The 17,680-nt window shown below is 39.7% G+C and overlaps 1 protein-coding gene across 5 annotated transcripts in view; it reads left to right on the top strand.

The window, feature by feature from the left end:
- cc2d2a (coiled-coil and C2 domain containing 2A) overlaps positions 1-17,680 on the top strand; it is a 152,720-nt gene that overhangs the window by 1,753 nt on the left and 133,287 nt on the right. For 4 of the 5 annotated variants that reach the window (XM_072253006.1, XM_072253009.1, XM_072253008.1 and 1 more), the window contains exons 2-6: positions 1,233-1,396; positions 3,523-3,604; positions 5,721-5,780; positions 15,691-15,768; positions 17,041-17,113. In XM_072253006.1, the coding sequence (XP_072109107.1) occupies positions 1,383-1,396; positions 3,523-3,604; positions 5,721-5,780; positions 15,691-15,768; positions 17,041-17,113 (307 nt within the window). In that variant the 5' untranslated portion in view covers positions 1,233-1,382. The remainder of the gene's footprint in view (positions 1-1,232; positions 1,397-3,522; positions 3,605-5,720; positions 5,781-15,690; positions 15,769-17,040; positions 17,114-17,680) is intronic. The other variant, XM_072253007.1, reaches the window with a different exon arrangement.

Raw genomic sequence — 17,680 nt, 5'->3', positions numbered from 1 at the left:
GAATCAGATTGAAAGAATATGGAGAAAATGTCATGCATGTTGCCAAGACTTGAGTTACAGGGAAAGCTTGAAAAGGTTAGGACTTTATTTCCTGGAGTGTCGGAGAATTTGGGGATATTTGATAGAGTTATACAAAATTATGAGGCATACAGATAAATGCAAGGAGGATTTTTTCCACTGAGGTTTGGTGAGACTAGAACTAGAGCTGAATGTAAAACATTTAAGGGGAACCGGAGGGGGACATGTCTTCACTAAAGAGGGTGGTGAGAGTGTGGAAGGAGCTGGTGGTGGAAGTAGTGGATAGGGATTTGATTTCAACATTTAAGAGACGTCTGGATAAGTACATGGATTGGAGTGGCATGGAGGGCTACGGACCATGTGTAGGTGGATGAGACTAGGCGGGGTAGCAGTTTGGCATGGACTAGATGGAGCAAAGGGCCTTTCTGTGCTCTCGTACTCTGACTGAAACACAGAGTAGGCACCTGGAGAACTAGAGGAGATGACAGAGGTAAGAAAAGGTGATGGAATTGAAAACAAGAATGAAAAGATATGAAATGAAGGTGGTGCTCGAGCTGGAGATAATATAGGTCTACCTGCTCAATGTTATGTGGATGGCCAGGAGTAGTCGTGTCTGGAAATGACAGAGAGAGCGAGGGGGTTGAGGGTTGCACTAATAGGTGGGTGATAAAGTACATAAGAATTAGGAGGAGGAGCAGACTGCCTGTCCCTGGAAGCTTTCTCTTCTATTTATCAGTTTCATGATTGTTGTTCTCCCTTGGTTCTATTTTCTTCTGCCATCCCCATAATCACTGATACCCCTAATATCCAGAAAACAGTTGATTTTGGTTTTGAATGGATTCGATGACTGAGCTTCTTTAATTTGTTGGAGCACACCCTGTGATTAAAAGAATTACTCCTCATCTTGGTCATAATGCCAAAAATACTTAAGGATGTTATTTGTTCTTCTGTTTTGAAGCATTTTCTTTTGGAATTCTTTGAAACAATGAATATCAGACTTTTAAACTCATTCTTATGCACATTTAAACTCATCCAATTTTTTTTTCAACACAAGCAAACTCACACCAACAAACACTTATTTTGCAATAACTATTCCACTAACTACATTTTTTTCTATAGAAAAAGTAGAATGTCCCATACCAAGGGATTCATTTAGTTGTTTATGTTAATACTTAACATTACGATTCCAGTTATACAGTGTTTTTTTCTTGTAGTTGCTGGAGGCTTCATTATGGATTGAGCTACCTTCATCACAAAATGCAAGTGGAGCATAAATGATGGCTTTACATTCAAATTTAATTTATATGACCTGGGAAATTTGTGGGGAAAAGCAAAGTTCTGAATAATTGAATTACCTTAAGAAAATGGCCTCCACAGAGTAAGTAAAACAATTACAATGCAGTGTTTTGTTTAGTGAAGCATTACTCTTATTTACATAATGTCAGATTGTGCTTTAGATCATATTTGTTCATGTTTATCAGTCAGTAGCTTGTCTAGATAGTTCAGGTTTACTAGGGATATAATTGTCATAGCCACTAATTTATCATTTTTAGATACATAACTAGCAACTATGTTGCTGTTACTTGTAACATTGTGAATGACCCAGTGTAACTGCCACTAAGTCCTTACTAGAACACAGGTGGATAAAAAATATGGCACAGCATAATAACTATCACATCCGGAAAGTTGGTAATCCAGGTTCCATTTCGTATCATTGCTCTTGTCTGTGGAAATCTGATCTACTGTATTCTGCCTTTTGAATTTATTGCTTGTGCTTATTATCATACTAATTATGCCTGGTTAACAAAAGACAAAATTCATCCAGGGTTTCTTTCAAAACAAAAATTAAAATGAAAGAAAAATGTTTTAAATATTTGAAGTAGGAATAGGTATTAAAGCAGATGGAATGATATGGAAGATGTAAGGAAGGAGATACATAGTTTAAAACCAAGAGTTGTAAGAATATTTTGTGACCAAATTATTTACACGTTGGATTCTGGTTGGGTTAAATGGGAAAATCGGCTGTAGTTTACACTGCTTTACCTTTACATATTAGGAAGTTTGTATTTGAAGTCAGCAAAGCCTGTAAACAGCAATTTAGACGTTTATAGTTCCCCTATTCCATCCTTCATTATTGTACAATGACTTCATTATGTAAAACACACTACATAAAATTGCCAAGGCTACTTTACCAGTGTCTTTCTGACAACACAGTTATCAGGAATGAGGAAATATAACTACCTGCAAGCTCCCCTTCAAGTAATCTGACTTGGAATTACATCAGTGATCCATTATTGGTGGGTCAACATTCTAGAAATACTTCCCTAACAGTATTGGTATGCTAGTAGAGTGGTTAGCACAACACCTTACAGTAGGAATGACCCGGGTTCAATCCCTCTGTTGCCTGTATGGAGTTTGTACGTTCTCCCTATGACTGCATGAGTTTCCTCCAGGTGCTCCTGTTTCCTCCCACAGTCCAAGGACATGCCAGATTATAAATTAATTGGTCATAAATTGGCCCGTGATTAAATCAGGGTATTACTGAGTGGTGCCGCTGAAGGGACCAGATGGCCTGTTCTGTGCTATATCTCAAATAAATAAATAATCTACAAAGGGGGAGAAAACTGTTACCTAGTTGGAAGAGAAAATACTGGAAATGCTCAGTAGGTCAGAGAGGATCCGCAGAGAGGGAAAGTGGAGATGGCATTTCAAGTCAGTGACCTTTCATCAGAACTAGTGTTAGGTTCAGAGTTGGGTATCTCTGTGGTTTTCATGTCAAATGATTTCAGTGTAACAGCAATTTGCAACAATACTTAGTCACAAAAATGAAATCCATAGCTTTTTCTGAATATTCTTCAACTTAATCCCTTGAATCTGAATTGATGTAATTACAGTCACCTTTCTTGTCTTTAGCCCATTCATTTTTAGAATAAAAGGAATTTTTCTTTCATAGCCCTGCATCTAAGGTGTGAAGGAAATTAAACATTTTATAAACTGTTTGAAGTGAAAGACATTACAGCAAATCCTGCCAAGGAGAATACAGAGGAAACAAAAAAAAAGACACTTGATTAGTTTTTAATCAACACAGTAAGAAAGAACCTTGGCCTGGAATTGGAAGGTAAAGTTAAAAAGACCTTCATTCTGAAGACAAAAGTTGACTGGAAGAAAAGATCAAAAGTAAGGTTAAAAAGGAAGAGTTCAAAAGACCTGGGACATGTGACTGATTATTTTTCTATTTATTGAGGAGTTAAACTGATCAGCTGGTAAGTTTGTTGGAGCAGGTGCAGACGGAATTCAATCCTGATAAGCGTAAGATGACATATTTTGGAATCTTTAATAAAGTTAAGACCTACAGCATGAATGGTGGCCCAATCACAGTACTGATGAAAGTAAGTTAAATCAGTGGAATTTGTTTTGATTGTCATAGCTGCTGTGCTAATGAATCAACTAAACATGGTAAGGATTCCTTATTTTATTTACAATACAGTTTTTTATTCCTTTCAGAAATCTTCGTGAGAAGATTAAAAATAAGCGAAAGGCATTGCAAGCATCTCTAAATGTGAGCAGAGATGTCAGTGATACTCAGGTGAGTTTATAACCATTTTGAATTTTCAAGAAGCAGAGGGATGATGTAGTGACTTTCCAGAAATGCAAATGTCATTGAAAGATTGACAATAGTCAGTATATAATCACCACTAAAGGCTGTTTCTCACCTGCAAGTGAGTCATATGCATTAGTGATAACTGGTGTTTCACAATTTGTATCGCGCACATGCTCTTTTTAATGTACATTCTGTTGACAGAAGAAATGAGGTATGTTGGATGGGTTGGAAGCAAAGTTCTGCTTGAGAATTATCCCCCTGTGCCTTCAAGCCCAGCCAGCAAAATTGGTTCTCAATGCTATATTTTTTCAAATTTAAAAAATAAAAATCACTGTAGAGTTCGCCATTCTGTAAGGAATGTTCTCTAATGTAAACTATGGGTAGAAGTCAGCCAGAGGCAAAGCTCCCTTACAAATGCTGTCAACAGAATGTAGAATTACAGTTCCAAAACCAAAAAAAATCTTAATTCAAATAACAAGCAAAGCAATTCCAGCTCTGCCTGCCTCACCCATAGCCACCCAAAAGTGGAATTCCTAAGGACAACAACAGCTTCCTGCATCTGGAGAGGATGCATGGGGAAATTGTGGTCATGTTGTAAGCAGTGTCCGTTTACTCCAAGGATATCAGAATCAGGTTTAAAAGCTTGGTCGACTTTACCAGTTCAACATGCTAGGATTTGGATTAGGATTTATTGAAATCCTGAATTGGCTCCAGACTAATGTTAAGAGGGATTTACTGAATGTTGAATTCGAGAAATTTAACAGAAAATCACAACACAATGCAAATCTTAGTTAGAAAACTAACTTTTTGTAGCGTAAGAGTGTAAGCACTTGCATGTCATTTCCTCTGTACTGAGTAATGTCGTTTAAAAAGAATGACACTAACCATCAGAAGTATTAAGGTACAGATGAATTTCGTTTTGTTTCATAGGTTTCACATTTTTCAGCCTGCAGTTCTCCTGTAACCAAGCAGAGACAGTCTAGGAAAGTCTGTTATCAAAGCACAATTTGACAAGATACATAGGTGTGTAAGCATCAACTGACAGAATCCTGAAACCAGTTTGCAACTCTACAGTATAATTCTTTAGGCCAATTAAAATAATGGTTATAAAGGACCAGACAAGTAACTGACATTTTGTTTTTGTGCAACAAGTTTTTGTTATCTTGAATGCATTGCTTTAAAGTGGAAAACATCATTAATAATAATGTTGTGAAAAGAACAGATTGCATTAATTTGTCATAGATTAACAATGACTTCTCCATCTAGAACATCACAATGGTGTTCAGGGTGGAAAAAGTACTTATAGATTCCACACAGCATACAATTGAGAACACTCTTACAAAGGCACACAGGGAAGTGTATATTAACTGGTGCATCAAAACTTGGTTTACTGATGTATTCGGAATTTTCTTTAGTATCCAGCGTATTGGATGCTCTTAATTAGGGCAATTGACATAAGCTTTATTAACATAAGCAGGGGCAGCCCAGTAGTGTAGCAGTTAGCACGATCACTTTACAGTGTCAGCTGTAAGACTGCGGCTCAGTTCCTGCCGTTGACTGCAAGGAGTTTGTATGTTCTCCCTGTGATCGTGTGTTCTCCCTCCGGGTGCTCCGGTTTCCTTCCACTTTCCTCGCATGGTTCGGGTTAGTGAATTATGGTGATGCTCTGTTGGTGCCAGAGGCATGACAACACTTGCAGGCTGCCCAGCACAATCCTCGATGATTTGATTTGATGCAAACAGTGCGTTTCACTGTATGTTTCGATGTACATGTGGCAAATAATGCTAATCTAATCTTCAATTTAGAGAGCTCTTGCCAGAAGTACTGAGTTCAAGTGTCTCATTGTTGATATATGTGTTTCAGCATGCACTATCTGGAGATCTTCATGAAGGGAATTTGTCAAGAGCTCGAGTAATTCATATTATTATACATACTTGTAGGTTTCCACTGTAAGTTCTTAAATGTTCTGGAGCATTAAAGTGAAATACTTACTTTTGTTGGTGGAAGAATATCTCCAATCAATAACGCAAAGAGTTGTTAAATTATAGGTAAATAATAATTTATAAAGATTACTTTATCCATATATATTTTTAATTGCTAGGGATTGGTTTCTGCAGAAGTGGAAAATGGTACAAGAAATGAAAATGGTACATTTGTGGAGGTTTGTTTCTCTCTCACCCTATTTTGTTTGTTAAAACTCTAAAGCTATCAAAAAAAAACTTACCCTGCTTCTATCAGTTGTCAATTTCTTTGTTATCTCCAAACATGTCTTGCACCTTTACTTCCTAAATGGTATCTGATAATCTGTGAGTCTATTACAGTGTATTCGTTAATATTACAGAATTTCAGCTCTGTAGTTTTGTAATAGATTTAAAATTCTGCTCTGTTACCTTCTGTCTAGAAAAAGTATTATGTTGTATGAATTCTGTTTATTGGGCTTATTAAATAAGAGATGGTTGCCCAAGATAAATTCCCAAATGATATATTTGAATATAAGAATAAACAGTGTTTACTATAGGGAATATATTTTGTTTTATCTGATGTCCTGTGCACATAACATCAGTAATGAGATTCAGAAATGTTTGGGTAAAAGAACTGCAATTGCTGAAGGTATTGAGTCATACAGCACAGTAAAAGCGTTTTGACCCAACTAGTCCATGCTGATAAAGTTGTCTATTTCAGCTAGTCCTATTTGCCGTATTTGGCCCCTGTCCATTTAAACATTTTCTATCAATGTAAAGAGCATGTAATGGCTCTGGGCCTGTATTCACTATAATTAGGAAGAATGAAGGGTGACCTCATTGGAACCTATTGAAAATTGAAAGGCCTTGATAGAGAGGATGTGGAGAGAATATTTCCTATGGTAGGAGAGTGTGAGATCAGAGGATGCAGCCTTGGAATAGAGGGTTGTCCTTTTAGAATGGAGGTTTTGTTAGCCAGAGAATGGTGAATCTGTGGAATTCTTTGCCATGGACAGCTGTGGAGGCCAAGTGTTTATGTGTATTTAAGGTGCAGAGATTGATAGATTCTTGATTGGTCAGGACATGAAGGGATACAAGGAGAAGGCAGGAGATTGGGGCTGAGAGAAAAATTGAATCAGCCATGATCAGACTCATTGGGCCAAATCATCTAATTCTGCTCCTATATCTTATACTTCTTATATGTACTTTTCCAAGTATCTTTTTAATGTTGTGAGTATACCTGTCTTAACTATTTCCTCAGGCAACCACTGCTATGTACAGTCTAACCCAGGTTAACACTGAGGATGCATTCCTCAGAGGTAGAGTGCCATGCAATCAGCGCCATACGGGGTCATTATAACATTACGTAAATGGACATGTGTGCCAGATTTTTTTAAAAAGTCAAAACAGATATATATTTTATGTATACACAGTAGTTTGTGGAGTAACAAACTCACAAATAGGCCTAACCTGTACATCAGTGGAGCAGCCACACATCGCAGCAGCAGCAGCAGAGGGAAGCGGGTGGGTAGTGGTTATATCTTAGAGGAGGGACCAGTCTGTGGGTCCTCCTCTAACTTTGTCTTCTTCTTCAAGTAGGCGTCAAGATTTGCCTGCCTTTTCTTAAGTTTTCTCTCATGAAGCAGTTCTCAGTAGCAGGAAATCACATTGAGAACACCTCTCTTTGTCTTGTTGCTTTACTCTCAGTCAGGGTCATTATCGATGAACTGGTCAATGATTTGTGTGATCGTGGTGATGCTAGTGTGAGGAATTGTGGTGAAGTTTCTTTCTGGTGTCTCCTGTTCTCCATCCATGTCGTCAGATTCACCCAGGATGCATTGCTGTGCCAATTCTCGAAGCTCTTTGTTGTTAAGGCTCTTTCTGTCTGCACCAGTGGCTTCACCAGAGATACATATGGTATGGAGGTTACTGCACTGTTTAAAATCTATCAAACCAACCTCTGCTGGCTGTGAATGTTACTGACATATCTTCGTCTTCTTGGATATGACTGAAGATGCTTCTTGCCTTTTCCATTATTATCAGCTGGGGTAGGGGCATGTTTCATTGTGTTTGGTCATCCACTCATATATTTAGTCTATTTTCCATTCTTTCAAGCAAATATCTCCTTGAACGAGTCACCGCCGTTGATGATAACTCTTAGGTTGTTTCCTTTTATCTTGTCTGCATTTCTTTTATAATTGCTCTGATCGTCAATGTAGCCAATTTCAAAGAGGTGCCAACATCAACCTGACGCTCACCAGTTTCCAAGCGCCATATCACTTGCAGTTTCACATCCATGCTAATGCTTTTCCTAGACATCTAGATGTACTACCCTCACTGGAAGTTGCAAGCCGTTTTCTGGACACTATCGGTGGGGAAAACATGGAATAAATTGGTGAGGGAGCACAAACGTTCACACATATGGGGGAGGCAGTGCGTGAACTAACAACGTGATTGGCTGCAAGTGGCTCAGAGCCTATGTAAAGCACTCTCATTGGCTGATTGAATGTTTACTGTAATGGGAGCCACTTTTAAGTGTTGTTTAGAAGGAATTTTTGTCATTTAAAAAATTTCAATAATGAATTGAATAACGGCATTGTAACAAATCAGTGCTATGTGAGGTACTGTTATGTGGGGTTGGTCTGAGTGTACAACCACCCTCTGTTCCTATTAAATCTCTCTCCTCTCACAATAAACCTATGTTCTCTTGTTCCTGATTCCCCAACCCTGGGTAAAATGGGAAAAAAATATCACCCTACCTATGTCCCTCATGAGTTTATACACCTTTATAAGATGGCTTCCCATTCTAGTACACCTAGATCCACGGACTGCAAGGGACAAAGCTACTTCAGTTATTGACACTGAACTGCATCCTACCATATTTAGCACCAACACATCAAATCCATATGGCTGAATTATTGTGGAAAGTACCACTGGTTTGCTGAAAATCATATGTTTGAGTCACTCCTGGGCCACCCCAGAGTGAACGTCTAGGTGGTGCAGAAATTAAGCAGAATGTAGTTACCTACAGGCAGAAGTGATGCCAAGGAAAAAGTGTAATGCAGACCCAGAACCTGAGGAGCATGAGATACTGGATGAAGAAAACAGGACCAGGTGGCTGAAGGAGGTAACCAGCAGAATTTTAACTGCTTATCCCAGCAGAATGAAGCTGGGGTATATTGATGGCGTGGACAATTTGAGGTTCTCTGACTGCGACACTGATCATGACACAAATAAGTTATTCCCTGATCCCTTTACTGAATTGGCAACCTTGTGTTGTTTTCGGAAGTGGCAAATCAGTCTGCCTGGCCTTGTGAGGACATGATCTAGGACCTTACTGAAGCTAACTTCTGCCAAGCTAATTGGGAATGATGTCCATTCATTTTCAATCATCCTGACTCCAAGTGAAAGTAACGGTATAATTAATTTTTGTTTCTTGTCTTGCTCTACTGCCAAGATAGTCTTTGACCTAAAACACCAAGGACTCATCCTGTAAAAGAGATTATTAAGGACAGTGAAACTGGTGGGAACACTACAAAGATCTCCTCAGTAGAGATACTGTCTTTGACATAAATGAACTTAATTCCATTCCAGATCTGCTCTTTACTGTAGTCTTGGCACTACCCTCGCCAACAAGACATTGAAAAGCCTATGAAGTAGCTGAGATGCAGTAGAACATCTAGAGATGACAAAACCCCTGCTAAAACATGGTGAAGAAGTACTTTTGATGAGAATTTATAATAACAGCTCCCTCCTCTGTAAAGAAGACTGTATGCTGCGGGATCTAGGGCATTTTAACTGTAGGTGTATTCAAACGGGGATTTAGCACAATGGTGTGAAATTCAGAATATCCCTGCTGTTTGCACCAGGGAAGAAACAAGGTAGATAGTGAGGTCAAGAACCCATTTTACCTACAAGGGAACCCTTTAATAGTTTTATAACAGTGGGATAGGAGCTCCATCACAGTATATTGGCAGAAAAACACCCAGGAAGATTCTGAGGTCTTGAATTATCTTGGAACCAATGAAAGAATGTTCAGGAATCCGAGTAATCCACCCTGTTGTCATATTAAGTGCCACGTGCCTTACCGTGAGAGAGTCGCCAGATCCTTCGGAGAGCTACTAAGTCATCTCAGAACCCAGAGAACTCTAGTTGTAAGCACGGTATTCTCAACAGCATGGAATTTCAGCGTATGGCAGAATTGATTGATCGGAAATGATGCCCGTTTTTCCATTTGGATCAGCACAGTGGTGATCAGCATGTAATTAACGTGAGGGTCATCTCCCTCCATTCATATCTTGCTACAAAGTAACTAGACAATGGAAAACAACGATACTGCATTGCCAAGAACCTTCTGCCTCTCATGTTTACTGTGTATTCATTGGTTCACAGCTTTGTACTTTCTCTTTATCCCCTCAACAATCTGGTCAATTCAGTACAGTAGATTCTGGTTAATTGGGACCAATACATTTTGGCCCAATTAAGCGGCAGCCCCAGTTAGCTGAAGTTTCATTGAAATAGTTAAAAAGGTATAAAATTGACAAACTGAGCAAAATGCGCTTACATGAAGTATAGAATAAATTAGAACACTACCAAAACTACTCCAGTACTATAAAACTGTGTATTAGGTCATAACAGTTATTGACGGAGGAATTCATCCAATAGACCATACTGTGTTCTTTTGAGTGACTGTAAACAAATAAAATCATCACAGGCACCTAGTGCAGACAGTGGACCGCCTTCAGACAGTGCTTTTGACGATTGCATCAAAACCATTTGGCCCAATAAGTCTGCTCCACCATTTCATCGTGGCTTATCCATTTCCCTCTCAGTCCTAATCAAATCAAGTCAAGCAAAGTTTATTGTCATTTAACTCAGTTCAGTTCATGGCTTGGCTTCGCAAACGAGATTTAGGAAGGGGGCTGCCCACATCTGCTGCAGGCTCGCTGGTGGCTGACGAGGCCAATACGGGACAGGCAGGTCCGACCACAGCGGCTGCAAGGAAAGTTCTGTTCTGGATTTGGTGCTGCTGTGTCACGGTTTTTCCTCCTCCTCCTTCTCCTTCTCCTTTTGTCCTCAATGTCAGCCCTGCATACATTCTCGAAGGAGGAGACAGACTGGTGAATGGTGTGTCGCCAGGCCTCGCGATCGGAGGCTAGATTAGACCACTGGCGATGGTCAATGTGACAAGCACCAACGGATTTCTTCAGAGAGTCCTTGTACCTCGTCTTCAGTGCCCCTCTGTCACGGTGGCCAGTGGAGAGTGTGCAATACAGCACAATCTTGGGCAGGTGATGATCCTCCATCCTGGAGACGTGCCCTGCCCAGCGCAGATGCGTCTTCAACAACATGGCCTCGATGCTGGTGACCTCCGCCTGTTCGAGGACTTTGATGTTGGTGACGAAGTCACTCCAGTGGATGTTGAGGATGGTGCGGAGGCAGTGTTGGTGGAAACGCTCAAGATGTCATAGGTGCTGATGGTAGGTGACCCACGACTCGGAGCCGTACAGGAGGGTAGTCAGTACAATGGCTCTGTACACGCTGATCTTTGTGCCTTTCTTCAAATGCTTGTTGTTCCAGACTGCTTTGTACAGCCTGCGGAATGCGCTGTTTGCCTTTGCCAGTCTGTTGTCGATCTCTTTGTCGATCTTGGCACCTGGCAAGATGGTGCACCCCAGGTAGCTGAACTGGTGGGTGGACTGTCCTCAGCTCTACCTCACCGATGGTGATGCGGGGAGGGTGGTAATCTTCCTGAGGTGTGGGCTGATAGAGAACTTCTGTCTTCTTCAAGCTGACTTCCAGTCCAAAGAGCTCAGCAGCCTCTGCGAAGCAGAATGTTATACGCTGCAAGGCTGTCTCTGTGTGGGCAACAAGGGCAGCATCGTCTGCGAAGAGTAGCTCTCGGATGGGTTGCTCCAATGTCTTGGTGTAGGACTGTAATCGCCTCAGGTTGAACAGACTGCCATTGGGGCAGTATGGGATATAGACAACTACATACACATATATAACGTATATAACCATATAATGTATATAGAAACCAGGGTGTAAAGAACGTAACACATGATAACAAAGATAAAATCTACAGATGAATCACACATAAATAACAAACTGATGTGCATTAATATTAAATATTGTAAGGAATGTAACAGATTAATCAGTGACACTTCAAATACGATGCGGCTGTGAGTTCAGAAGCCTAATGGCCTGGAGGAAGAAACTGCTTCTCATCCAGACTGTTCTTGTTTTTGTGCATCGGAGTCTCCTGCCTGATGGTAGGAAGTCAAAGAGGATGCTGGATGTATGGGTGGGACCCTTGATAATACTAAAGGTCCTGCGTGTGCGGCACTCCTGATAAATGTCCTGATGGATGGTAGGAAGACCACTATGATCCTCTCAGCTGTTCTCGCAGTCCTTTGTAGGGACTTCTGGTACAATGCTCGACTGCTCCCTATCTTCTGCCTTTGCTTTGTAATCCTTCATGCCCTTCCTAATCAAGAATCTATCAAACTCTGCCTTGTGTATACTCAATAACTTGGCCTCCATATCCACCTGTGGCAATGAATTCCACAGATCCACCACTCTCTGGCTGAAGAAATTCCTCCTCATCTCTGTTGGAAGTGGACATCCCTCTGTTCTCAGGCTGTGTCCTCTGTCCTAGACTAACCCACCATTGGAAACATTCTCGCCACGTCCACTCTATCGAGGCCTTTCAACGTTTGATAGGTTTCACTGAAATCCCACCCCCCCCATACTTCTGAATTCCAGTGAGTACAGGCCCAGAGCTGTCGTACGCTCCTCATATGATAATTTGTTCAATCCTGGAATAATTTTCATGAACCTCCTTTGAACCCTCTCCAATGTCAGCACATCTTTTCTTAGATAAGGGGCTTAAAATAGCTCACAATCCTCCAAGTGAGGCCTCACCAGTGCCTTATAATACCTTAACATTACATCTTTGCTTTTATATTCTAATCCTCTCGAAACAAATGTTAAACATCACATTTGCCTTCCTTACCACCGACTCAACTTGAAAATGAACCATTAGGGAATCCTACCGAGGACACCTAAATCTCTTTGCACGACTGATTTTTCAACTTCCTCTCCGTTTAGAAATAGTTTACGTTTTTTATATTAGTCTAGGCAAATAGTCTACGTTAATATTTCTGACTCTGTTAATCTAAATCCCAATAGAACATTGCTCAGGGTTTCGTTTTTGGTAAATAGTTTATGATCAAGTGATCAAATAATAAATGCTTTGTAATGTTAAAAGAAACTTCAATTCTGCTTTCCAGTCATGTTAATTGAATGTAGATCAATGGTGTATATAAAGTGGTTTTAACAAAGAATTTTATTTCTGAATTCCATTATTATACATAAATTTAAAGTGATTAAATCTGTCTCTTGGTTGAGTCTTCTGGATAAACCCAGCTAATTTTTGCTTGCTTTAGTTGCAAAGAGATAGAAATTTGAAGCTTGTTCCTTTGTTTTAGGCAAAAGAATTATTCCGGAAACATTTTTAAATCACCATAACCCTGGCCTTGTTGCTTCTAGTTTTCAGAAATAAATTATAAATACAAATAAACAGGTGGTATGTTGCTAATCACATTAGTGCTATATTTTGAGATTGTTCTAAGTGCTTATGGAAGATTTTGTGGAAATTTGTGATCATTTGGACATTTTTTCTGAGATCTATGCTAGATCACTAGTGCATACTATGATTTTAAAACGTATCAAAACGGAGCCCCATGAGCCACCAGTGCCAACTTTCAAATATTCCAAACTAGTTTTAGGTGATAATTTTAATAGGTGAATGTATGTGTGAGGTTGGGGTGTGAGGAGCTGCAGTGAAATGCAAGAAAATGTGGATGCATCAGGAGGCTGCCAGCATCTTACTGACTGGCAAGTTTAACTACAATACACAGGCTATGCTTGAAGACAAATACAATCCGGATTGTCTTCCACAAAACTAACAGTGGAGGGCAGCGCCTGTGTGATAGATTTTAGAGATGTTATCTGGGCTTAGCGCATCCAGAGGCCTGACCTATCATCATTCAGAGTGCTACTTACATTCACTTAGACCTCTGATGAGGACAAAGATGGCAACATGACACCCGCAGAAAAATCTGTAGCATGAGCAGCACCAGCAAAAGTGTGCTGCTAACAGTTGCACAGCTCTATAGAGAGCACAGAGCAGCATAGAGGTATCATTGGTCTACAGTGAGAGGATAAGCTTTCTTTATGAGGAAAGATCTCAGCCCAGAACGTTGACTCTTTACTCTCTCCATCGATTCTGCCTGACTTGCTGAGTTCCTCCAGCATTTTGTGTGTGTTGCTGATGATTTCCAGCATCTGCAGAATCTTTGTTTTTAATCTTTCTTTAATAGTTGGAATGCCAGCTAGTGACAGGTGTTTGCCAGCCTCCTGAGACAAGATTGGCTCACATGTTTTACCAATCATTCTCAAAGTCACTAATGCTGTCAAATAGATATTGTCCTTGGAAATCAGTAAGATGGGTATCTGAAATCTGCAGAGGCTTGAAATCTGAAACAAAGACATAAAATGCTGGAAGCACTCAGCATGTCTGGCAACATCTGTGGAGGAAGAAACAGAAAACGTTTAAATTACTGACTTTTTGTTCTAACTGAGAAATGCTTAAAATTATACATGTTTTAAGTCAGAGAAGAAGGGCTAGAGTGAAAGAAGTGGATGTCGGTGATTGAAGAGAGACCAAGAAAGACTGACTGGCACAACTGGTGGTGCCAGTTGAGAGTGAATGGTGAAATTTTGTTAAGGTGACTGATTTTTGTTTTGTCAGGCTCAGCGATTATTGAATGAGCCAGAAAGTGAAATAAAAACTGAGCTGAAGATGATCGGCAGGACAGGATGCGTCTATGGAGAGAGAAACAGAGTTCTTTTTCAAGTTATCAGACCTTTCATTTGTTTGGGTCGTTGACCTTAGATATATATAAAATGAGCAGCTCTTGGGTTTGGAATTGGCGCTGACTTCCCACAGATGCATTATTTCATTGGCCATGCATTTGTCACATAGAGCCACCCAGGATGAGTTGTTAATTATAATAACTCCCACTCTCCCCACTACTTGCTGATGTGCAATATCAGAAGATATTTATGCACATGTGTAATGATTCCTAGATGGCTGGTATGATACTCTAATCCTGTGGTAATAACCGCCCCCCACCAGCGTCATCGCACCTCCAGTTGCAGATTACTGGCTGACTGCTACCTTTCCCTTAATTCCATATTTCTGTGTTCTCAAAACATCCATGCGCTACTGTATACTAACCTCTTGTCCATTACATTCATCACCACAAGCTCCAGTTGCTGTGAGAGTCGCATGTAGATTTCCACATTTTGGGAAGTTTTACCACAGCCCCACCTTTGCCACGGGTCTCAATAACTTCTCTTCCGATTTATTATAATATGTGTTTTGTCTTTTTCCAATTACTTGCTTCTTTCACAAAGTCACTTTCTTCATTTAAATGCTGATGGAAATAACCCATTAACTATTCCAGCAATCTTTTTTGGCATCTTGTTGTTCTGCCCTTTTCTCAGGCCCTAAAACTCACATTAAACGATGTTCTTTGTATGTGGAATACTTTACATGCTTTATGATAATAATGAGATTTTGCTTCTCTCTTTTTTATTTGTGTCATAATCTTATTTCCCTGCATCATCACTCTTTCTTCATAACCACAGGGTGCTATTCCCTTTCTGATATTAGGTAGTTTCTAATCTTTTTATTAATATCTTGCCTAAACTCAAAAATACCATTTTTTAATCTTAATAGTTTAAACATTTTTTAAGTGACATTCCATACGACAATATTTGTTCTAAATCAATCCCCATCTTTCTAACATCTGCCGTTTCTAGTTTGGTGGCCTCTTTGTACTAATTTGGGATGAAAACTTTCTGAACTCTTCAAAGAACAGCTTTTGCCAAATTACTGTCCATGGGCTGAAGACCAACACTTTCCACCATATGTTTTCCTTAAGGTCACTCCAAATGTTTTATGACTGCTATCAAATTTTGACTAACTTGGCTTTCTTCAGACACTATAGAATAACTTTGTTTACATTATTGTTTGTACAGGATATTCAGAATGAGGATGAACAGGTAGAAAACCTCAAGCAAACCATGAAAGCCCAAAGAAGACGAAGAAAAAAGCCTGTAGGTTTTTGATATGGGACTTGTTATGTCAGTGTTACGTCTATCCTAGTTTCCTTCACTTAAGAGATTGCCAGCTATTTTATGGAGTCTGTTGCTTCTCTGGATTTGAAACAAACGTAAACCTTCCAGAATTACTGACAACTGCCTGCCAAAAATTATTAGGATTATGCAGAAATATCTACAGGTCGTGCCTGAGTAACAGATGGATTTTCTTTTTGTAGATGTCTGTAAATCAATTTGGTCCATAAGTTAGAAAATACTCTGAAGTCACTTTATGTGGTAATCATAAAGGTCCTTTAACATCTGCCGGACGATGCTGAGGATGTTCTACGAGTCTGTGGTGGCCAGTGCTATCATGTTTGCTGTTGTGTGCTGGGGCAGCAGGCTGTGGGTAGCAGACACCAACAGAATCAACAAACTCATTCGTAAGGCCAGTGATGTTGTGGGGATGGAACTGGACTCTCTCACGGTGGTGTCTGAAAAGAGGATGCTGTCCAAATTGCATGCCATCTTGGACAAGGTCTCCCATCCACTACATAATGTACTGGGTGGGCACAGGAGTACATACAGCCAGAGACTCATTCCACCGAGATGCAGCACAGAGCATCATAGGAAGTCATTCCTGCCTGTGGCCATCAAACTTTACAACTCCTCCCTTAGAGGGTCAGACATCCTGAGCCAATAGGCTGGTCCTGGATTTATTTCATAATTTACTGGCATAATTTACATATTACTATTTAACTATTTATGGTTCTATTACTATTTATTATTTATGGTGCAACTGTAACGAAAACCAGTTCCCCCCGGAATCAATAAAGTATGACTATGACGATGACTATATCTCCCTGGTGTTGCAATGAATGTCATGAAAAGCACATGAGATTGATAAGGAAATCAAGAACTGAAAGTGGGGGAAGAAAGAGACAGACGATGCTTAGTAATTTCCCCCTTTGCTCTCCATTTCACCTTGCCCTTCAGAGTCCTGTAAAATATCTTTATAGCAAAGTGAGAAGGATTCAGTAAATTAGGTGCTAAAATACCTTTACTCACTAAAGATGCTGTTTTTCTTATGCTAGTACAAAATTGTATCAGCTCTTTTACAGTTTTGAGACCCTTCAAGCAGCTAATATAAATTACTGTCTTTGAACTCTCATATTTCATGTGGCATTCATATTTTGTTCCTACTGATGTATTTTTTAAAAATAGCTTTTTTTTCCAAACTGGAAAATATTTGTGGAAATCATTGGCACTAACTCCTATTCTAATTCACAGCTTATTGATGTTGCTGATTTAAATCCTGAAGAATCTAAACAGGACATCATCAAGATCACTCGTCGTCAGAGATGTGAGTTGTCATTAACAGCATTTAATTATTGCTGTATACTATTGTTTCGATGTACGATTTCCAAAACTGTAAACAGTATGAATTAATTTGCCTCCCAGCTTCAAAAATCACTAGTGTGATTGAGGCCCTAATAAAATAGTCACTTGCCATGATCTGGTTCTTGACCTCAGAATGCTAGGGAAGATTGTGCTTGATCCAGCATTTGGCTCATGTTTTCCTCCTACAGGACGTCTGCAGTCACCCTTTTTATTGTAGAGGCTAGTCTGTCACAGTATTCAGTTATCTGTGACTAGGAACTATTGATTAGGTCGTAAAAACAGAGGTCTCATCCTGATGGACTACTGACAGTTCATTTAGTGAAAAAAGTATCAAAGGTAACCCATTTACTCAAATGCACATTGAGATAATTAATACTAATGCTTTTATTAATTTGATGAAAAGAACAAAACACCTGCTTCACTTAAATTTTTAACTGCAGGTCAGTGGCACCTTACAATGTCACGCCAAACAGTGCCACAGGAGGTCAAGTGTGCTTTAACCACCAGTGCATCCTATACTTTTAAATGC

This window comes from Mobula birostris, chromosome 3 (genome assembly GCF_030028105.1).
Source record: "Mobula birostris isolate sMobBir1 chromosome 3, sMobBir1.hap1, whole genome shotgun sequence".
In the NCBI taxonomy this organism is placed as follows: Eukaryota; Metazoa; Chordata; class Chondrichthyes; order Myliobatiformes; family Myliobatidae; genus Mobula; species Mobula birostris.
Note: the sequence above shows the minus strand (reverse complement) of the source record. Positions and strands in the feature narration are given on the sequence as shown.